The sequence below is a fragment of the Natator depressus genome, chromosome 28 (assembly GCF_965152275.1).
Source record: "Natator depressus isolate rNatDep1 chromosome 28, rNatDep2.hap1, whole genome shotgun sequence".
Taxonomy (NCBI): Eukaryota; Metazoa; Chordata; order Testudines; family Cheloniidae; genus Natator; species Natator depressus.
This window is the reverse complement of record NC_134261.1, coordinates 12,764,316-12,787,115: the sequence shown is the minus strand read 5'-3', so window position 1 is coordinate 12,787,115 and position 22,800 is coordinate 12,764,316. Positions and strand designations below refer to the sequence as shown.

General features: G+C 49.4%; 1 protein-coding gene and 2 non-coding genes across 3 annotated transcripts in view; all 3 read right to left on the bottom strand.

Annotated features, from left to right (window-relative positions):
* Nucleotides 1–2,873: 2,873 nt before the first annotated feature.
* Nucleotides 2,874–22,800, bottom strand: part of LOC141978941 (uncharacterized) — a 52,796-nt gene continuing 32,869 nt past the window's right edge. The window contains 2 exon segments of the mRNA XM_074941342.1: nt 2,874–2,922; nt 2,924–4,068. Of these exon segments, the coding sequence (XP_074797443.1) occupies nt 2,889–2,922; nt 2,924–4,068 (1,179 nt within the window). The 3' untranslated portion in view covers nt 2,874–2,888.
* Nucleotides 17,755–17,836, bottom strand: TRNAS-GCU (transfer RNA serine (anticodon GCU)). Its single transcript has one exon. It is a non-coding gene; the product is annotated as a tRNA-Ser (tRNA).
* Nucleotides 21,961–22,032, bottom strand: TRNAG-UCC (transfer RNA glycine (anticodon UCC)). The gene has a single exon. It is a non-coding gene; the product is annotated as a tRNA-Gly (tRNA).

The following is a 22,800-nucleotide window of genomic DNA, read 5'->3' as shown; positions in this document are numbered from 1 at the left end:
GAACAGGCTTGTTGACCTACAAGGTGAAGGTCTTTCACCCTTACATTTAACTTTTCTGGTGTCGATTCCTACTTACCCTATCTTACCACACCTCCCCCAAGGTCTCTGGGCAAATCAGGAGTGAACCACTCCTTTGATACAGACCTGTTCCAATCCAGCTGAATTGAGGCAGACTTTCGGCCAAAGTCAGTTTGGAATAGGCCCGCTTAACCCAGCAGGTTTCTCAAAGTATCTGTTGCTGTGAACCGCACTTAGTGTGGATGTGTGAACCCCAAAGATATCAAACATGAAAGAAACACGAGGCCAGTTCTGAGGAGGTTTCCAAAGCCAGGCCTGAGGGTTAAAAGGAGGGTTAAAAGTTGTGCTCAAAAGGAGAAGGGGCCTCAGCACCTATAAAAATAACTGGTTGCAAAAACAAAACAAAAATTAAATTAAAAAAAAAACACTAAACCCACAACAAAAAAAAGCTCCCATCACACACCCATCACCATTTTAGATTTCAACATCTCCTGCCTGATGTGACACCTTTGCTTTGCAAACGAGAGCCCTGGGGAACTCGGTGGCTGTTACCCTCTAACTGGGTAAAAGATTACACATCTTGTCTCAAGTAATTTTCCTCCCAACAGAAGATTTATTTTAAAGCTTATCAAAATAAATTCCATTTTAAATAGAAATAATTACAGTCTATACTGGTTCTCTATTCCCATACATGCTATTTCTCTCACATATTCCCCCACTCTAATTCCTTTGGAGTGAGGTATTAATTTCAGGATTAGCCACTATTTCCTATATAGTAGGAGGGGCAGGGAGAGAACTAGAAGAAAACCTGAATTCTATTGTAACACTGAAAGTTATCACATAATCAGCCTCTTACATTACACTGATTAACTTCATGTTTAATTTCATTGTCGCTGGTAACAACTTATTCACCGATTACAAAATATAAATAGATAGGGCAGTGTTCTCTTAATTCCCATTTCCACCCAGTCAGCTTTGTGTGAAGTCACATTCTACCATAAGCTAGGAGCCTTCCATTTCTGTGAGTTCATTTCTCCCCGGGTCTTCTCCCATAAGTGTGGGTGGAAGGGGTCTCACACCACTTGGCAAGGTTGCATCATGAGAAAAAACAACTTTGCTCTATTTCCACACTTTCTAATTTTTCAAAGTAGCAGGAGGTGGAGAAGTGATACAAATGCATTAGACTCTAGAGCAAAACGAAGAGACCAAACCACAGTCTCTGGACTCAGCAGTCATGTATCCTTCAGTCTGAACTTGGAATCTGATACATTCCCTCATTGGCTACCATCATTTGCCCAGCATGGAAGTGCTTCTTGTTCAACAAAGCAGCCAGATTGGGATGCATAGCCATGGAATGCCTCTGAAGGAATCAGCTGTTTCTCTCTGTGCTTCATGGAACTTGGGATCCAAATGGCAAAGACAGTTGTGCCCAGTTTAATCATGGCATCCTGTAGGAGTGTGATCAGTGCCACTTAAGAAGGGAACAGGGTTCTAAAAATAGTTTACCTGGGCCACAGGTCACCATAGCGTCCATCTCTGGGGTGAAAATCAACCACGAGTACCTGCAATTTCTACCCGAGTTCTTGTCAAATCGTTGAGCTTACTTGGAGTAATTTTACACTTCTCTGGCGTAGAATTCTTCACCAACCACACAACATATAAGTAGCAATAGTGACGTATAACTCCCCCAAATATGCCCTTTTATTCCTTTAATCTGGTGGCACAGATTTAAATTAGGGACTAAATACAGGTGCTGCTTAGAATCCCTGTAAGACACCAAATGTCAGGTATCTATTAAAAATAAGTGTCTTTCTGCAGGTATATCACATTCCACATGGATTTCATTTTCTACACATTTGCAGCATCTCCCAGGAGTGAGCTGAAGAGAAATGTCACTTCCATTTTTTCCATCCCTACCTTGATAGGGATTGCATTTCCCAAATAATAGGCAACATGCATCTGATTAGGAAGGAGATATCTTCAGGAGCGACCTCCTGCAGGGCCTGGGCCACAACTGCTTTAGGAGCCAAGTGCATGGGTATTTTGCTTATTTAGAAGTAATTTACTAAGGAATCCTCTTCCCAACCCTTTAGAAGAAATATTGACCTAATCAGTTGAACAACAGGGGATTGGGATGGTGATGGGGAGTAAGGGAATCCCTCTGACCTACTCTGTCTTCTTCTGTTTTCCCCTCTGTAACATGACATGTTTTCCTATCCCTGCCCTGTTCCTGCTCTTTGTTATAGTTCAATATATTTTAGGTGAGGAAAATGGTTGTAAAAATGTCTGCTCTCCAACACAACCTGAAGCAACATCAGAACAACTGGGAATGAAACCATTTGTTCCCGAAGGGGAAACTTGATGACTAACAATTGCTTTGAAATGGGGAACAGTATAACCGGGATGCTCAGGGTTTGTTTAGACTAGGAAAAGTGATGGAGTTTAGGTCAGGTCAAGGGGAAAGCCAATGCCAACCACTGCACCTGGGCTGCCTTTGCTGTACCACTATAATTGTCTTTTTACACCAAGATCACTCACTTGAGCAGCCAACGCCATGTACAGCCCTAGTGGATGTAAGGCACAGGTAGATTTTGCCTCAGTGTAGCTTGTTGGGATCAAACCTCTCTCTCCTTCTGGGAGCTGATGAATATTCCGGGCTGGAGGGACACACACTCCTACGACTCAAAAGGAAAGCAGTTGATAGAAAAGATCACAAGACTGACCCCAAAAAAGGGTGAGCTGCAAAAGGCAGAAGCAGACAACTGATCTGGGGGAGCTGAGAGACCACGGTGAAGATAGTGCGCAGATCACTATGTGAGAATTAGCAAATGTGATATTAAAAAAATAAATAAATAAATCTTGGCCCAGCCCTAATCAAGGCATTTCTTACAGTTTTCTCTCATGGATTTTCTGATGTCTAATAAGCTGTGAGCTGTGTTTAAAGCTTTTCCCACACTCAGCGCATGTGTAGGGCGTCTCTCCTGTGTGGATTCTCTGATGTGAGATAAGAGCTGAACGACGAATGAAGCGTTCCCCACACTCAGAGCATCCATAACGTTTCTCACCCGTGTGGATTCTCCGATGTGTGCTCAGGGTAGAACTGTGATTAAAGCTTTTCCCGCACTCAGAGCACATGTAGGGTGTCTCTCCTGTGTGGATTCGCTGATGTGAGAGGAGGGATGAACTGTCAATGAAGTGTTTCCCGCACTCAGAGCATCCATAAGGTTTCTCCCCAGTGTGGGTTCTCCAATGTGTAATAAGTGTAGAACTCCGATTGAAGCTTTTCCCACACTCAGCGCACGTGTAGGGTGTCTCCCCTGTGTGGATTCGCTGATGTGTGGTAAGGTTTGAGCTCCAACTGAAGCTTTTCCCACACTCAGAGCACGTGAAGGGCATCTCTCCGGTGTGGATTCTCTGATGTCTGATAAGGTCTGAGCTCCGACTGAAGCTTTTCCCGCACTCAGAGCATGTGTAGATTTTCTCCCCTGTGTGGATTCTACGATGTCTGATAAGTTGTGAGTACTGACTAAAGCATTCCCCACACGCAGAGCACGTGTACGGCGTCTCTCCCGTGTGGATTCTACAATGTCTGATAAGTTGCGAGTGTTGATTAAAGCGTTCCCCACACACAGAGCATCCATAAGGTTTCTCGCCCGTGTGGATTCTCTGATGCGTGATAAGGTTTGAGCTCTGAATGAAGCTTTTCCCGCATTCTGAGCACGTGTAGCGTCTCTCTCCTGTGTGGATTCTCTGATGTTTGAACAGGGTAGAGCTGTGATTAAAGCTTTTCCCACACTCAGAGCATGTGTAGGGAGTCTCTCCTGTGTGAATTCGCTGATGTGAGATGAGGGATGAACTATCAGTGAAACTTTTCCCGCACTCAGAGCACGTGTAGGGTTTCTCTCCCGTGTGGGTTCTCCAGTGTGTGATAAGGTGTGAGCTCCGATTGAAGCTTTTCCCACACTCAAGGCATGTGTAGCGTGTCTCTTCCAAGTTGATTCTGTCTCGTGTAATAAGGTCTGAGTGGCTACTGAAGTTTTCCTCTGGCATCTGCTCAGTCTCACAGGCTTTTGCTTTTTCGGGGAGTGCACAACTCCCAGAAACATTCCCTTTGGATCTTCCTGAGAACTTTCCGTGTGGTTCTACTTGCTCAGCACCTTCCTGCTGGGGTGTCTCCTCCTCATTCTCACTCACCCTCCCATCACCTGATGGGAGATAGAGAGAATCCAGACATAGGCCACTCCCTGCACCAGAAAGAAAGGAAATCTCAGACAGAGGAATGGAAAAAGGGATGAACAAATCAAAATGTGTGTTGGAGAGATCAAATCTATCACGAGCTGATTTTCCCCAAACCCTTCCTCAGAGGAGAAAGGAAGGGATCAGTTTTGATCTGCATCTCACCAGAACACTCAGGAGAAAGCGAGACTGGGGAGGGATTGTCAGTAAGAATAGGTGGGAAGCCATGAGTGACATCTGCCATAATGATTCCATTCTGCAGGGAACAATCCTGAACTTGGAGAGCTCACAAAGTCTTTCTATGGCATTCCAAATGTTTCCTGCATTCCCAAACAGTTTTTGAGTTGGTTTAACCAATTCATAGAATCATAGAATATCAGGGTTGGAAGGGACCTCAGGAGGTCATCTAGTCCAACCCATGGCTCAAAGCAGGACCGATCCCTGACTAAATCATCCCAGCCAGGGCTTTGTCAAGCCTGACCTTAAAAACTTCTAGGGAAGGAGATTCCACCACCTCCCTAGGTAACACATTCCAGTGTTTCACCACCCTCATAGTGAAAAAGTTTTTCCTAATATCCAACCTAAATCTCCCCCACTGCAACTTGAGACCATTACTCCTTGTTCTGTCATCTGCTACCACTGAGAACAGTCTAGAGCCATCCTCTTTGGAACCCCCTTTCAGGTAGTTGAAAGCAGCTATCAAATCCCCCCTCATTCTTCTCTTCTGAAGACTAAACATCCCCAGTTCCCTCAGCCTCTCCTCGTAAGTCATGTGTTCCAGTCCACTCATCATTTTTGTTGCCCTCCACTGGACTCTTTCCAATTTTTCCACATCCTCCTTTTAGTGTGGGGCCCAAAACTGGACACAGTACTCCAGATGAGGCCTCACCAATGTCGACTAGAGGGGAATGATCACGTCCCTCGATCTGCTGGCAATGCCCCTACTTATACATCCCAAAATGCCACTGGCCTTCTTGGCAACAAGGGCACACTGTTGACTCATATCCAACTTCTTGTCCACTGTCACCCCTAGGTCCTTTTCTGCAGAACTGCTGCCGAGCCATTCGGTCCCTAGTCTGTAGCGGTGCATGGGATTCTTCCATCCTAAGTGCAGAACTCTGCACTTGTCCTTGTTGAACCTCATCAGATTTCTTTTGGCCCAATCCTCCAATTTGTCTAGGCCCTCTGTATCCTATCCCTACCCTCCAACGTATCTACCACTCCTCCCAGTTTAGTGTCATCTGCAAACTTGCTGAGGGTGCAATCCACACCATCCTCCAGATCATTTATGAAGATATTGAACAAAACCGGCCCCAGGACCGACCCCTGGGGCACTCCACTTGATACCAGCTGCCAACTAGACATGGAGCCATTGATCACAATTCCTCACCTGTGCAGGCAACTCTTGGGAGCACTTCTTTCTCAGAGCCCCGGAGCTCTGGGACCCATGGCTCTTCCCCTTGTTCTAGCTGCGAGATCACATCAGGTTTGGAAACTGGAAACCCTACTCCAGACAAAGAAAACAAGGGAGGTCAGTGGAATTTGTCAGATACTTGTCACAAAGAATATTCCATGGTTTTAACCCCAGATCATTTTTAAGCAGTAACAGCCCAAGGCCACCTTCCTTGGCTCAAAGTGGCAGGAAAGTAATTATTATTATAAATCATGTTCATTACCTTAGTGCCTAAGGACCAACTAACAGTGGGTCCCCATTAAGCTAGGAAAAGTACAGAGAATAGTAGATGGCCTATTCCTGGAAGAATTTACAATCTAAATAGACAAGACAGACACAGAATGGGGGAAGGGGTAGTTAGAATATAGATATTCAGGCCTGCCTGTAAAGCCTACACTTTAAGAACTTAGGGGTATTTTTATCACTTAGCTAGTTACAGGGGTATAAAAACAAAGAATCAAAATCACAGTCTGCCTGTGTGTGGGCATTCTCTCACTAGGATAGTCTGAGGCTTTGTTCTTAGGCTAAGGCCTCTGGCTCAGCAGCAGGGGCAGCCATAAACTGGGAAGCGTAGGGTCACATCCTCACATGCCAACCAGTCACACTGAAATAAGGTGGTATGGGGAAGACGATCCTGTCTGGATAGTGCCCATCACTATCAGATGAAGAAACAGATCTTAAGATGGTTAAAGAAAACTTAGTTTGATCGCATCCTGTCTGGCAAGAAATCACTTATCAATGCTTGTGAAACCCTCATTTCTGTATTGTTTTATCTTTATGGCCACCACTTTTACATTGTTAATCAGTCTGGTTCTCTAATTGTTTCTGTCTGCTGTATAATTAATTTTGCGAGGTGTAAGTTAATTCGGGTAGTGAGATATAATTGGTTAGAGAATTATGTTACAATATGTTAGGATTGGTTGGTTAAATTTCAGTACAATGACTGGTTAAGGTATAGCTGAGAATATTACTATATAAACTGAGTCAAACAGGACGGGGAAGGGAAATTGGAATCATGTTTGATAAGGGGGGGAAATGGGAACAGGGAACGGGGACACAGGCAAGCTCTGCGGCATCAGAGCTGGGAAGGGGGACACAGGGAAAACGCTCAGCGGCGTCAGAGCGGGGAATGGAACACTGGGGAACAGTCTCTATCGGCGTATAGAGATAAGCCTGACTGGTGTGAAGGGCTTCGGAGTATGCTTGCTTGGAAACTAACCTCAATAAACATTGTATTATCTGTGCTTCGGACTTCTGGTCTTTTGCTGCTTTCTGTCTGCGTGACAAGAACCAGGGAAGTGGGAGGGCGAAGGGAAAGCCCTCTAACAAAACTGACACGACCTGATAACCAAGAGGTAAGCCTTTAAGGAAGGTTTTAATACACTTTGGAACGGATCAGGGATTCCCATGAGGACTGATGAGGGGGCGATGGTAAATACACATTTAGATCCTTTTCTTGTTTTATATCTTTTCCCCATAAGGCACACAGGCACACTGTCATGGATCCATAGGATCTGTGCAATGCCCTGGCTTTTAAACAGTCCTTGGGAGGTGCCCATTCAGTGCACGAGACCCCCAAGGGGTCCCACTCTTCCACAAGGATGGGCCATGGAGCTTCAACACCAGAGACTGAGCCTCTGGCTTCAACACTCCTATTTCAACCTGTGAGCTCTGCCCAGCAGGTCCAGCTGAACGACACTCCTCTTCAGAGACTGTTCCTCAGTCAATGCACAGAGCAAGTTTTTGCTGTGACACTGGGCAGACTTCTAAAACACAGCAGGGTTTATTAGTCAACCAAAACACAGCATTGGAAAGTCCTTAGATTAGGACAGAGACGTGAAGAAGACAATATAGTCCATGTTGGCCAATGCCCTTGAGCCATGCTGCTGTGGAAAACTGTTTGGTTTCCTTTCATTGTGCCTGTCCATTTGTCTTCGCTCCAGCAGAGCTCCCTGTGTCTGCGAGCCCCGTTCCTCCTGCTCCCAAAAACATAACGAGTCCATGTATGCTTCACTTAGCCAAGCAAATATCCTTCCATGGACAGGTGAGAATTATTCCCTTGTCTCTGTCGGGTATTCCATTGATGTAGGTTGGTCCCAGCCAGTCCTTAATGACCCATTCATATCACCCCATGACAGCTACGTGACAAAACACCTCATGTCTCCTGCTCTTTATAATCATAGCAATACCAATCACAGAGGGAAACTGAGGTGTATATTGGCATCATACAAGTATCACCAAAATTCCTACCTCTATCACACACACACACACTGCTCACTGCCCTTGGAGAGAAAGCAAAGCACAGGAACTGGAGGTTAGTCCAGCGAACACAGTGAAAGACAAGCTGCAATCCTCAAACCCTGGTCAAAAAGGAGAGGCATATGGGTCCCTACCCATAGAGAGGGGCTGGCTAGAGGCCTGATACCTGAGAGGGCATTCCTTGAGCCGACCATGGAGGCAGGTCAAAGGCTTAGCTACCCCAGAACTGTGACATCGCAAAAGCACATTTTTGGGAATTAGGAAACCTACTGACTCAGGTATAATGGGAGGGAGAGTTAAACTCCCCCAGTATGTGGAGTAGGCTGGGGAATTAAACACAAAATTTTGGGAGCAACAGCCTCTAATTCTTCCAGAAAAGGAGAATGTAAGAAACAAGAACTGGGCCACGCAAACTCAGGAGGGCCAGGCTCAAAGATCCAAGGAGCCTGGAGGGAAGACAGCTTGTGGCTGCTGCAGATGGGGAGAGGGGGAACAAGACTCTCTCCAAACTCTCATTCCTGTTGACCCCGACCTAATTTTATGATCTATGACCACCATGTCTTGTGGGCAATTTTATACTCACTACAGGTAAAATGTCATGATCAGAGTATTGCTTATTAGCTTGGAACATGTGTGGAGGGGGAACGAGGTGAACATAAATAAATGGGCTATTAAGGTCAGGGACTACACTACAGCCAGGATCAAAGCTCTGAGATCGATCCACCGGTGGTCGATGTAGCGGGTCTAGTAAAGCCCCGCCAAAATGACTGCAGATCGCTCTCCAGTCGACCCCTGTACTCTACTCTGACGAGAAGAGTTAGGTAAGTAGACCCTGCGGTAACTCGACCTAAGGTACATCGACTCCAGCTACATTATTCACGTAGCTAGGGTTGCGCAGCATAGGTCGACTTACCGCAGTAGTGTAGACATAACCTAAGGTTGCTACAGGTGAGGGCCTTATATTAGGTTGAGGCTTTGTGGGAGTAGTTATGCTGAAGTCTGGGATTTACCTGAATAGGTCTAAGAAGAGAACCCCAGGTCAGATATTTTGCACCCTCATTTTGAGAGACAAACGAGTAACCACAAACAGGTGCAATACGCCACAGGATTCTGAAAGAAGGAAGTTTGGGGCGGCTTTAGCAACTAGGTTACTATGTAGTTTCTCAGCAGTTGGACATCATTCATATATTGGAATTATTAAGAAATAAGTGATGTAAATCATAAGTATTAATGCCTGATGCTTAATTATGGATTTCCCAAAGGCCACATATGGGTTGGGGCAACTATTGACATTATTGTAATCAGAGTAAAGGAGCAGATATGGTATACAGCCATCCTATTACCATAAGAAAGCAGATAAAATACCTCTCCTTGTAACCATTTTTTCATCTTGTCAGGTCCCCGAGATAGTGTAAATTGAAGCAGGGCCTCCCTTCTGATGGTCTCCCTCGCCCTCGATTTTGGTTACCAATGGTGTCCATAACTTGTAAGTATGCACAGTGGAAGACCCTCTTTACTATACTTATCTTAGTCTAATCATTATGTGTATTGATTTTTGCCTATGATATCAATTCTAACTGTCTGTATTAAATCAAGTTTCTGTGTGTTTCACCAAATTTCATCTCCTCAATTAATTTTGAGTAGCCATGGACAAGGGCAAGTTGTACCCCAATACGTAACCTTATAGCCTTATAAAAATGGTTCAGGCTACACTACCACCCTGTGACATCATCAACAAAGTGCCCATTTGTGCCTGGGTAGGGGCCCTGCTATGGGAGGGAGGAGTGCAGCAAGGACTGGGGATCGGTGGCCAGGGTCGCTGTGCATAGACATGGGGAGGGAGGTAATGAGTGGGAGAGGGAGGGCAAGAGTTAAAATAATATTTGGCTGGAAAAATTTTTAATGAAGTGAAACTGAACAGAAATAAAACTGGAGTGTAGGCTCTAAAGCAACAAGGCTTGGGTGGGGATTCAGGGTTAAAGGTCTGGGATCCCCCACAGCTCTACATCCCCATACCTCTCCTCCCTCCCACCCCAATTCCCGCATGCCCTTCCTCCACACTCCCCTCCCCTTCGTCCCATTACTCTCAGCCGGCACCACCTCCCGGCACCTTGGGAACTTCTTGTGTTCCCTCCTCATCTCTCACTATCTCATCCCTCCCTGCTGCTTCTTAGCCCTAACCCTGCACACACCTTCCCCATGTCCTGGCACCCCAGAATTATTTACTCCCCCCATCTCCTCCCCTCCCATGGCTCTGTTCTCCCTTCACCTGTGGGGTCCTGAACGGCAACATTATACGCTCTCCTATCAAAAGAGGAGCTCATCTGACTGTCACACAAGCCATGCATTAGTCATACACCTATTTACTCAATTTAGAATTCTACAGGCAGCGTATTTTCCTCTTAAAATGAGGAAAAGGCAAGAAAGCTACAGTTATTAATGTAGCCAATAAGGATGGCACATGTCCAAAAATTATACTAGTGGGTGATAGAGAAGGCAAAAAAAGGGGGGCAAGGAAACTTGTCAAAACTTGTATGACGAATAAAGGTATAAAGTTATTACTACTCAGGTTCTTTAGAGACCCCACAGCTTCTAATAAGGAAGGGGACAGGACTCCTTACCCAGAAAGACCACCGTCTCATAGTTCTCCTGCATGACATCCCTGTAGAGGGCTCTCTGAGTGGGGTCCAGCAGAGCCCCCTCTTCCCTGGTGAAATACACAGCCACCTCCTCGAAAGTCACCAGCCCCTGAAAGAGCAAGAGTCCAACACTCAGGACCTGCTGCCCCACTCACAGCCCTACTATTCAGGGAACAGCAGCACCAGGTAAATGGAAGCTCCAGGAGGCACATGTTAACCAAGTCCCACCACACCTTGCTTAGAGCAGCCAGGAGGCATCAGAAAGAGAGAACCTTTGTGTCTCCCAGCTGACAGATGGAGGTCGGGTCTTCACTTTTATCACATACCTACTATCCAGAGCTTGAAAAATGAGATGGTGCTGTCTCTGGACCCTGCTGGTGGCTCCCTGGTAGGAATCCCAACACTCTCCAAATAAAATATATGGAAGAAAGGGAAAGTCAATACTAAAGAATGTAAGTTAGAAGGTCAGAATTGTAGAAAATTGGTAAGGGAAGCTATCAGAAATCAATGATCAATCAATGAAAATGAGAACGAAGTTTTAAAAAATATATTAAGTACAAAATTAATCCTAACAATGGTAGTGGTAAATTACTAGATAGAAATGCCACAAAGATTGGGGGTGGTGGTAACTAATGAAGTGTCAGTAAATACAGGCTCCAGCACTGAGAGTCTGGGAAGTTTTCCCAGCCCTGGCTGGAGCGTTATTTCCTTTTCCATTCCCAACTCCTGTGCCCTGAAATTAGGCCCTATCTGAAACTACACCCCACATTCAGCATAGTGGTATGATTATGATATGATCAGGACATAATTATGAGGCATTTCATGCAAGATGCATCATGTGCGGTGTCATTGGAAAAGTTATGATTTGCTGAATATGATTATCCTACCTGTGTGCATGGATCATGTTTGTATCTGAAGTTATGGATATTGACTCTGTATCTGTATTTCAAATGTGGTTACTCTGGGTAACACCCACAACTAGCCTTTCAGGTACAACAATGAAGAAGCCAGACAGTGCTGATGGCTCATCAACAAAAACAATGGACCAAGGAAGAGCTTTGCCTTCCTGTGAATGTTTCAGCCGGCCTATGAGTCATGGCTACTATGACTCATCAGGGCATGCTAGGGCATGTGACCAGACCACATGAAACTGAACTCCATTTTGGTACCTGTATTTTTCCACGAACTGGACTGGGAACTGAGTTTGGAACAAAGGGTTCCCACCATATGGAAAAGCTACATAAGCTGGGGTGTGACATCATCTCTTGGCCTCATTCCCCACACAAGAGAACTCCTGGAAGCACCTGAGGAACAAAGACTGAACTGGGGGAAGTGCTGGTCCCAGAGTAAAGGGATTTCTGGCTTGTGTATAGAAACTTGGTGGACTGCTTCTATCATCAGTCAGGGTGAGAAATTGCTCATTGAAATTCTATCCATCTATATGTTAGGCTTAGTTTGACTTTTTGGTTATTTGCTAATTAATCTACTTTGATCTGTTTGCTAACACTTATCGCTGGGAAATTGGCCATTGTTTTCTATCTGTCCTTCAGTGACTTAGGTAAAGCACTCAGGTAGCTTAGTTGGATGCATGGCGCCACCTGCTGTCATGTTGGGTGATAACAGGGCTTGGAGAGGCTGCCTGAATCTCCAGCAAAGCAGTGTGAGAAGGACCAGCCCAGCTTGAGGGTTAGAGGGCACAGCAGTTCCCAGAAGCCCCCCAGACTGCACCTCGGGGTGACAACCTATCACACCCTAGATTACACAAGTCTCAGCAGGTTTGTCACATCCTGTCCCCTCCCTTTCTCAATCTTAGATAGTTCCTGCCTCCCACCACCTCTAGCAGCTCCCACCCTCCTTTGTATTTACGGCTTCTCTCCCTCCAAGCAGAACCCACCACCAGCTCCCTGATAATCCCTTACCTGAGCCAGCTCCATTGCAGCCATTTCCTTCCCCCTGGGAGGATGGGATGATATGGAGCGAAATGTGGACATTATTCTGTAGCCTGCCAGAGCGAGAAGAGCAACGTGAGAGAAATCAGATGGGGTTTTTGTCCATTCTGCATGCCGATTCCCCCCAGGATTATTCTCTGCTAATGGACATTCTAGGTTCTGCCACACTGTGAAGCACAGAGTGACCTGATTCCAGTACAGGCCTAGCCCCCTCCCAACAGGGTGTAACCCTCTGAGACATGGTGAAACCCTCCCAGTGGCAGAGTCTCTCTGTTACACTTATCAAGTTTGTGGAGCATACCAAGGTGGGAGGAGTTGCAAGTGCTTTGGAGGATAGAATTAAAATTCAAAATGTTCTGGACAAACTGGATAAATGGTCTGAAGCAAATAGGATGAAATTCAATAAGGACAAATGCAAAGTACTCCATTTAGGAAGGAACAATCAGTTGCACAAATTTCCCATTTTGTATGACTGCCTAAGAAGGAGTACTGCGGAAAGGGATCTGAGGGTCATAGTGAATCACAAGCTAAATATGAGTCAACAGTGTTACGCTGTTCCAAAAAAAGCAAGTATCATTCTGGGTTGTATTAGCAGGAGTATTGTAAACAAGACACGAGAAGTAATTCTTCTGCTCTACTCTGCACTGATTAGGCCTCAACTGGAGTAGTGGGTCCAGTTCTGGGTGCCACATTTCAGGAAAGATGTGGATGAATTGGAGAAAGTCCAGAGAATAGCAATAAAAATTATTAAAGGTCAAGAAAACATGACCTATGAGGGAAGATTGAAATAACTGTGTTTATTAGTCTGGAGAAGAGAAGACTCAGCAAGAGGTTATGGGTCTATTACAGGAGTGGATGAGTGAGGTTCCGTGGCCTGCGATGTGCAGGAGGTCAGACTAGAGGACCATGATGGTCCCTTCTGGCCTTGAAGCCTGTGAGTCCATAAACTGTGCCTTGTGTTGCACAGACACTGATGGAGATCAGGGCCCCATCATGCTGCACATGGTAGAGAACCTGACTGAGATCAGCACCCCCATTGTGCTGGGCACTGCACAGACAGAGAGGGACAGTCCTTGTCCCAAAGAGATCACAATCCAAGTAGACAATGGGTAGGAGGAAAACAGAGAGGGGCTGGGACTTCCCCAAGGTCACCAAGCAGGTCAGTGACAGAGCCAGAAACAGACCCCAGTAACTCCAGAGCCCCCTCACACACAGCTTGGAAAGTCCCCAGACCCCACTGTTTCAGAGTAACAGCCGTGTTAGTCTGTATTCGCAAAAAGAAAAGGAGGACTTGTGGCACCTTAGAGACTAACCAATTTATTTGCATCCGATCAAGTGAGCTGTAGCTCACGAAAGCTCATGCTCAAATAAATTGGTTAGTCTCTAAGGTGCCACAAGTCCTCCTTTTCTTTTTGAGACCCCACTGTATTAGGCTGCGAGAAGAGGTGCTTTGTCCATGGACGCACAAGCTGTCTTGGCAGGGCAGCTCAGCTGCAGTCCCTGCACACAGCTGGGGGTGGATGTCCCCTGGGTCAGGAGAAGTCAGTGTCCAGTCCTGTGGGGCTGAGCTCCTGGCTCATGCCCCTCCATTACCAGCTGCACTGTTCAGCCGGCCCCAGGTCTCCATGAGGTCACCGTTTTCATCCTACCCTCGCAAGCCTTCAAACTGGGACATGGTGCATCAGTGCCAGTCAGACTGCACTAGTGTAAATTCTGTCTATTTCTAGCTCTGTCACGGACAGCCTGGGTGACCTTGGACACATCAATGTTTCTCCCCCCAACTTTTTCACAAACTCCGCATTTGACAACAGGAGAGAAAACCCCCCAGAGCAGATCCTGGGAACTACAGGCCAATCAGCCTTACCTCAGTCCCTGGAAAAATCATGGAGCATGTCCTCAAGGAATCAATTCTGAAGCACTTAGAGGAGAGGAAAGTGATCAGGAACAGTCAGCATGGATTCACCAAGGGCAAGACATGCTGACTAATCTATTTGCCTTCTATGACAGGATAACTGGCTCTGTGGATGAGGGGAAAGCAGTGGACGTGTTGTTCCTTGACTTTAGCAAAGCTTTTGACACGGTCTCCCACAGTATTCTTGCCAGGAATTTAAAGTACGGGCTGGATGAATGGACTAGAAGGTGGATAGAAAGCTGGCTAGATTGTCGGGCTCAACGGGTAGTGATCAATGGCTCCATGTCTAGTTGGCAGCCAGTATCAAGTGGAGTGCCCCAAGGGTCGGTCCTGGGGCCGGTTTTGTTCAATATCTTCATAAATGATCTGGAGGATGGTGTGGATTGCACCCTCAGCAAGTTTGCAGAGGATACTAAACTGGGAGGAGTGATAGATACGCTGGAGGGCAGGGATAGGATACAGAGGGACCTAGACAAATTGGAGGATTGGGCCAAAAGAAATCTGAGGAGGTCCAACAAGGACAGATGAGGTTCACTTAGGACGGAAGAATCCCATGCACCGCTACAGACTAGGGACCGAATGGCTCAGCAGCAGTTCTGCAGAAAAGGATCTAGGGGTGACAGTGGACGAGAAGCTGGATATGAGTCAGCAGTGTGCCCTTGTTGCCAAGAAGGCCAATGGCATTTTGGGATGTATAAGTAGGGGCATAGCGAGCAGATCGAGGGACGTGATCGTTCCCCTCTAGTCGACACTGGTGAGGCCTCATCTGGAGTACTGTGTCCAGTTTTGGGCCCCGCACTACAAGAAGGATGTGGATAAATTGGAGAGAGTCCAGCGAAGGGCAACAAAAATGATTAGGGGTCTAGAGCACATGACTTATGAGGAGAGGCTGAGGGAACTGGGGATGTTTAGTCTGCAGAAGAGAAGAATGAGGGGGGATTTGATAGCTGCTTTCAACTACCTGAAAGGGGGTTCCAGAGAGGATGGAGCTTGGCTGTTCTCAGTGGTGGCAGATGACAGAACAAGGAGTCATGGTCTCAAGTTGCAGTGGGGGAGGTTTAGATTGGATATTAGGAAAAACTTTTTCACTAGGAGGGTGGTGAAACACTGGAATGCGTTACCTAGGGAGGTGGTGGAATCTCCTTCCTTAGAAGTTTTTAAGGTCAGGCTTGACAAAGCCCCGGCTGGGATGATTAGTCGGGGATCGGTCCTGCTTTGAGCAGGGGGTGGGACTAGACACCTCCTGAGGGCCCTTCCAACCCTGGTCTTCTGTGAGGCTAGGGAAGGAGGGGAGGGGAAAGGGGGCAGTCTGAAGCGATTTTATGGGACTCTCCAACGCCCACGCAGAACGTGACAGGTCCCCCCCGTTCACACGGGCCGCGGGGGGGGCAGTTTGAAGGGAGCCGCGGGGGGGCAGGTCCCTGGACCAGGGAAGAGGCAGCGGCGGGGGATGGGCAGGTGCAACACACACGGTCACAGGCGCTCTTCCCCGGGGGTGGCCGCCCCGGGACGCGTCAACCCCCCCCCCCGCCCACTACGGAGGCCGAACCGGGACCAACCAGCGCAGGCCCCGCCCCAGCTTCCGGCCTGGCCCAGGCGCGGGGGGGCTCGGCCCAGTCCCCCCCCCCCGAGGCGCGGCTCGGACCCAGGCCGGGCGCCCCGCCCCCCTCCCGCCCGGCTCTTACCGGCTCTGCCCCGCGCGCCCCCGAAGTGCGGCCACGTGACGGTTCTGGCCGTTAGGGCGGTTGCAGGGCGGGGCTGTGAGGCGGCGCTGGCCCCCCCCGCTCCGTTGGGGGCGGTGTTCCCCACAGCCCCGCCCCTTTCCCCCCTCCCGGCCCCGCCCCGCTGCGGCCGCGGGGAGCTCGGGGGCCCCCCCCCCGCGCACCGGGGCAGGGGGCGAACCGGGCCCGGCCCCTCCCCCCCCCCGGCAGGAGCCTGTCCCCGCCCCCCCGCGGCTCCTGCCCCTCCCCCCCGCGGGGTCTGCACTGGGGGGGGCCCGGGCATTAACCCCGCCCTGCCCGGGGGGGAGGGGCAGCCCCTGGGCCGGAGCCTGCAGGGAGCGAGCCCGGAGCCCCCCCAGCCCGGGGGGGAGATGGGGGGAGACGGGACCGGGGGGGGGGAGAAGGGAGGAGACTGGACTGGGGGCAAGGGGGGAGATGGGGGGAGACGGGACCGGGGGGAGATGGGGAGAAGGGAGAAGACTGGACTGGGGGCAAGGGGGGAGATGGGGGGACGGGAGCGGGGGGAGATGGGGGAAGGGGGGTGACCGGACCAGGGGCGGGGAAGGGGGGAGATGGGGAGAGACGGGACCGGGGGGGCGGGGAAGGGAGGAGATGGGGGTAGACGGGACTGAGGGGGCAGGGGGGAGATGGGACCAGGGCGGAAGGGGGAGACGGGGCTGGGGCAAGGAAGGAGGGAGAATGGGGGGGGAGATGGAACTGGGGGGAAATGGGGGAAGTGGGGAGACGGGACCTGGGGGGGGAAGGGAGGAGATGGGGGGAGACGGGAGATGGGGGGAGACGGGACCCGGGGAGGAAGGGGGGAGATGGGGGGAGACGGGACCGGGACCCCAGACTCGCTGCTGGCCCATCCAAGGTATCCGCGCTCCCAAGGACTCTCCCAGGAGCTGTATACAATGCAGACTTCTCCGAGACAGCCCGGACACTGCTTGACTCATAACGTAGCAAAGCAGCTTCCTAGCAAGTTGGAAGAAACAATGAAAGAAGGGAAGAGACGTCATGACTTGGCCTCTCTCCCGCACAACTCAAGACCTGGCAACACATCTCGAGGACAAAGACTGAACTGAAATAATTCAGAGATCAGAAGAGAATAATAATAATCCATTCAAATCAAAGTCCCCAAACAGACGAGTATTGGTTTTCCAGCGGAAAATTTTCCATTTGGGGGATTTTGTTTTCCCGGTCAGACCTTGCCAAGGGAAGCGGAGAGAAAATGTTTGACTTGCCTCCTTCCGAACAGCTTGGCCTAGACACTCTAGGTGTGGGTCACTGTCGTGGCCTTGCTGAGGATGGGGGCATTTTAATTATTTGAGGAGGCCACAAGGTGTTTGGGGGAGATTATGAGGCTGTTACCTTTTGAGATAAAAACTAAGAAATACAGGACTAGAGAATTCGTTTTGAAATCTGGAATTTAGGCACTTGGTTTAAAGCAGGGGGTTCTGAGTTCCTGAGAAGGTTTTTGTTTGCAGGAAGCAATGTGAGTTGGTCTGTCATTGTACCAAAGGGGGAGATGGTTGCTTGTGAAGGAAGAGAGAGGACTGAACGCCTTCGATGAGGGTGGGATTCGAACCCACGCGTGCAGAGCACAATGGATTAGCAGTCCATCGCCTTAACCACTCGGCCACCCCATCTGAGCTGCCAAGGCTGGGACAGGAGGAGAAATCGAAGGCCAGCAGAGGTCGGGACAATAAGGCGTTTTTAAATACTAAGCGGAAGCAGGGTCTGAATGAGCTCCCCCCTCACATCTAGTGAGGAGCTGGGGGAAAGACTTCAGGAACAGACTGTGTTTGCATAGACCCGCCTACTCCGCCTAGGCACACAGCATGATGGGGCGGCTTTGCCAAAAGGACCAATTTTGGCTGGGGCTGGGTTACAAATCACATGAGTGCAATGAAATGTTATGATCCTTCCTGGATAAGTAAAGGGCGGCAGAACACACCTAGGTTGTCCTGCTTGAGGGGCTAGGTGGGTGAGGAATACCTTTTATTAGAAGTGATTGAGGGCGTCACCCTAAATCAGTGGCCCCCAAACTTTTCACACTGTGCCTTCTTATCTGTGTCTGTGGCCCCTCAGCAGCCACGGTCGAGAACCAGGGCTGGGACCGGGGCCATGGCTTGCTGGGGAGAGGGGTGTGGACAGGGATAAGGGGGTTGAGACCAGGCCAGGAGACAGGGGCCCAGGCTGGGGGCAGGGTTGGGGTAGAGCTGGGGGCTGAGTGGTGCTCCCTCCCTGCCCTCCATGGGGGCTGGCTTGGGCCCTGAGGTGCCCCCATGAACATTCCTCTATACCCCCTAGGAGGCATCCCTCACATTTTGGGGACCACTGCCCTAAACTGAACCCTACTCGCTAAGCAGCGGCTTCCATGCCTTCCACCCATGACCCCATCCACTATGTCACCTCTGTTCCACCCCTTCCCCCACTGGCCCCACCCTGCTCACTCCTTTACACCCCCCAATGATCCTCAAAATATTATTAATTTCCAGCTCACACCCATTCGAGGTCTGGGCATCCCCAGTTTAATCGCTCTGCCTCCACCTTCCCATGAGAAATGCCGTTCTTAGACAGTCCCAGACTTGGAAGTCTGTGAAATTCAGACTGTGAGCAGCAAACCTGGCTCCCTGCACCAAGAGGGATTTGGGAGTTTTCTTCCTTTCACTTTACAGGAACAGAGAGAAAGGGGACCAGCGAGCCAGAAACATGCCAGGGGTGGGGGGAGGTGATGCTCCGGCTTGCTTGGCCCCTGTCCGAGGCACCTTGAGCAGCAGCGGGCCGCTCCCCGCCCAGGCCCTGCTTCCAGGGACAATGGCCATGTGATCTGAAGCTCCCCTCCCTGTCTGGCATGCTCGGCCCCTGTCCCCAATAGCTGAGTCCAGGCAGGGAGTGGGCCAGAGAAGCCAACGAACTTGCAGGGGCGAGGAGGTGAAGGGAGGACAGAACCCACCCCCCGGATGACATGTCGCAGGGAGAGGGCAGCGGGGCAGGGAGAGCTCGGCAGCACAGGGCTGGGTGCAAGGTGTGTGGGGGGTGTCACTGTGCAGGGGAGACACGAGGGGCAGTCACATGTCCTGCCCTTTAGAGTGTCCCCCCGCCCCAAGTGTGGGGAGACATGAGTCATCTTTGTCCTTAACCTCTATTTATTAACAATTACCAAAATAGAAAACACACACGCTAAGCGTACAATGCTGGGCTCACCAATCCTGATCACGCCGATGGACTTTCCCTGTTGGCCAGACACGGTCGGTCTCATCTGGATTCTGGTTCCTGCACTTCGCGGCCGTGTAGAGGATTCTGACCGCGTTGGTTTGGGTTGTGTCTCGGAGGGGAGTTCTTTCTTTCTTTCTTTCTTTCTTTCTTGGACCCTGGTTTTTATAATGAAACTTGAGCCCTGCTTAGCAATACCTTGACCAATCTTTGTAACAACACAATATTTCCCACCAGTCTTAACCCACCACCTAGGAGTTCCATTTAAATGTTGACAAAAACAAAGGAAAGGCCAGACCGTGACAACTATAGGTAGACGAACGGAAGTATTACAAACTAAAGCACAGACAGAAGCAATCAGTGGTACCTTTTGAACGAAACTGCTGGCATGTCGTTTTGCCAGACAGAGCAGAGGTGCTGACTTTCTAATGTGCCAGGGGATGCCCCCCGGCTCCACCCCTGTGGCTGTGGGTTCAATCCATTCCATCGCCAGGTGGGTCTTTCGTATCATTTCCCAGGACCAGGATGGGGGTCATCCCAGGATAATGTGGAAGCTCTTGAAGCCCCAAACCACTTCTGCCACCAAGATCAGGCATGGAGACCCTCTCCCCCTGTATGGCATTAGCTGTGTGGCGGGGGGCGGGGAGTATCTCACTGGTAGGGCACACGCTTTGCATATGTGCCTTAGTGTAATAATTCTGCAGATGAACTGTTCTAAGATTATCAATATTTTGGGGCAGGGTTCCCTAACATTTATGTAAAGATGGGATCTTATCTAACTAGGGAAATCGAAGATGTTTATACCACAATCAGCTACATGGTCAGTGGACGTTCGTCACCCAAAACACGGGATATCAAGAGCCCTGTGACTCTCTTGGGAAAGGAGTTTTATGAATATTTTTAACAGGTTTCCCCCACCCAAATATTGCAGTAGGCTCTCCAGTAAGGGCATATTGAAAATGGTTATTAATCTGGGGCCTCTAAAGTGAGTGTCAGACTCATGCTACCGCAATAGCTGAACCGTGGTACGCAGGGGAGTGGTGTGGAGGGTCCCTGGGGACAGAGAGGAGCTGAAGTCCCTCAGAGTTAGGGGAACTAGGCAATGCGGAGTGACAGGGTTCACACCCTGCACAGATGGGGCTGCGGGAATCAGCATCTACCGGGGGCTGAGGGCTGGGATGGGGCTGCATGGGCAGTAGAGCGAGAGGCAGGTTGGGACCGAGGAACCCGGGGAACATTTCAATCCTTAACAACACAAAAGAGAGAAACGCTCCCGAGTCTCTCCCGGGGAATTAACATTTCTTTGCAGAATGCTCAAGGTTTTAACAGAAATGAGTGAAACCAAAGGGCCACTCGATGGCGCCAGAAGCTAAGGAACAAAAAGCCCCAAGATTTCTTTGTGTGCCTTGGTGCTGAAAAGGGATCTGGTTCCACTCATTGGATTGCTGTGGCCGGTGACATCCCAGGAAGGAGCCATGCCAATGACTGTGACACTAGGTGTGAGGAGGCTTTAATCTGATTCCAATGGAATAACGATTTTACACCTGAGTCATTAGCGGCAGCTTCCCAAGGGCAATTCCAATTGGTTCCTCCCAGAGATGGGTGGTCGGGGAACAGGGAATCTCTCTGGCTCCTCCTGTCAGTTCTCCAGTCTTTCTCCCTCCCCCACACTATCACATGCCCCCACTATTAATGAACTTATGGATATAAACTGGCCCTCAACAAGTTTTACCTTGACATTAGGTGAAGGTTTCTAACCACCAGAGGAGTGAAGTTCTGGAACAGCCTCCCAAGGGGAGCAGTGGGGGCAAAAAACCTAACTGGCTTCAAGCCTGAGCTTAATAAGTTTATGGAGGGGATGGTATGAGGGGACTGCCTACAACGGTGTGTGGCTGGTCTGTGATTGCTAGCAGCAAATATCTCCAAAGGCCGGTGATGGGACAATAGATGGGGAGGGCTCAGAGTTACTGCAGAGACGTCTTTCCCAGGTGTCTGCCCGGTGCATCTTGTCCACATGCTCAGGGTCTAACTGATGGCCATATTTGGGGCTGGGAAGGAGTTTTCCCCAAGGGTAGATAGGCAGAGACCCTGGGGGGGGGGTTCGCCTTCCTCTGCAGCATGAGGCATGAGTCATTTGCAGGTTTCAACCAGTGTAAATGGTGGATTCTCTGTAACTTGACATTTTTAATCCATGATTTGAGGACGTCAGTAACTCAAGCAGAGGTTAGGGGTCTGTTAGAGGAGTGGGTGGGTGGGGTCCTTTGGCCTGCAAGGTGCAGGAGGTCGGACTAGGTGATCATGCTGGTCCCTTCTGACCTTAAAGGCTGAGTCTAAAATGGAGAGGTAAGTAAAGGAAACATTTAAAAAAATAAACCAAATATTGTAATACAAGGATGACTCCAACAGCTCGCTGTATAGTCCCGCCCCTTTCTTCCTCCACCGGGGGTTGAATGACCTGCTGGGATTTGGGACATTAATTCTCTCATTCCATTGATAAACTGATACAGCGTGACTGAAATTAAACCAATTCCCGGCCAAGAAAAGAGCACATCCCTGCATTGGCCGGGAATCGAACCCGGGTCAACTGCTTGGAAGGCAGCTATGCTCACCACTATACCACCAATGCCTCTGGGAGAGTGTCTCCTACGTGCCACTTACACCAAATGACTCACCCCCCCAGCGCTCAGGAGCTGGCCGGACAGGCTGGAGGCGGCCTGTCAGCTGGGAGCGGAGACGGGCTCCCAGCGTGACGGACAGATGGGGACACGGGGGCCACATCCCAGCCTGCGGTAGCGCCAACCCCACCTCTGCCCCCTGAGACGGGCAATGAAAATCCATGACCAGAATGGCAACTTTCACCGCAGAAGGAAGGAGACAGCTCCTTCTAAAGCACCTTTGCGTTGGTTCCCGCTACGCACAGAAGGGTTTGCTGCTGCTGACGATTCCCATCCTTGGGCTCTGCCCGGCTAAGCAACGACTCAGGCTGTCACTCAAGTGGAGCCAGGAGATGATTTTTGACAGGGACGGCTGCCTCGTCTTAAGGGTGTTCGTCGGTCACCTTCTAATCTAGTGGGTGCTTGGTACGTGCAGGCAGCCCCCGCTCCTGGGTCTCTCCCGAGGAAAGAAAGTTTCTGCGCAAAAGCCCAACGCTTTTCACCGAAAGGAGGGAAAGGAAATGGCCAGCAGGACATAAGGAAGGTAGCAATTCTTAGGGGTGATCCATTATTTTTTGTCAAGGTCCAAATGTCTTGCTCCAGAGAAAATAATAATAAAAAATAACAATAATGATAATAATCGGTAAATAAAAAGATTTCGGCATCCGTTCGAAAGCGTCTGGCAGTCCGGATTTGGCCCGCCATCTGCCTGTTGACTACCCCTCTTCTACACGCATTGA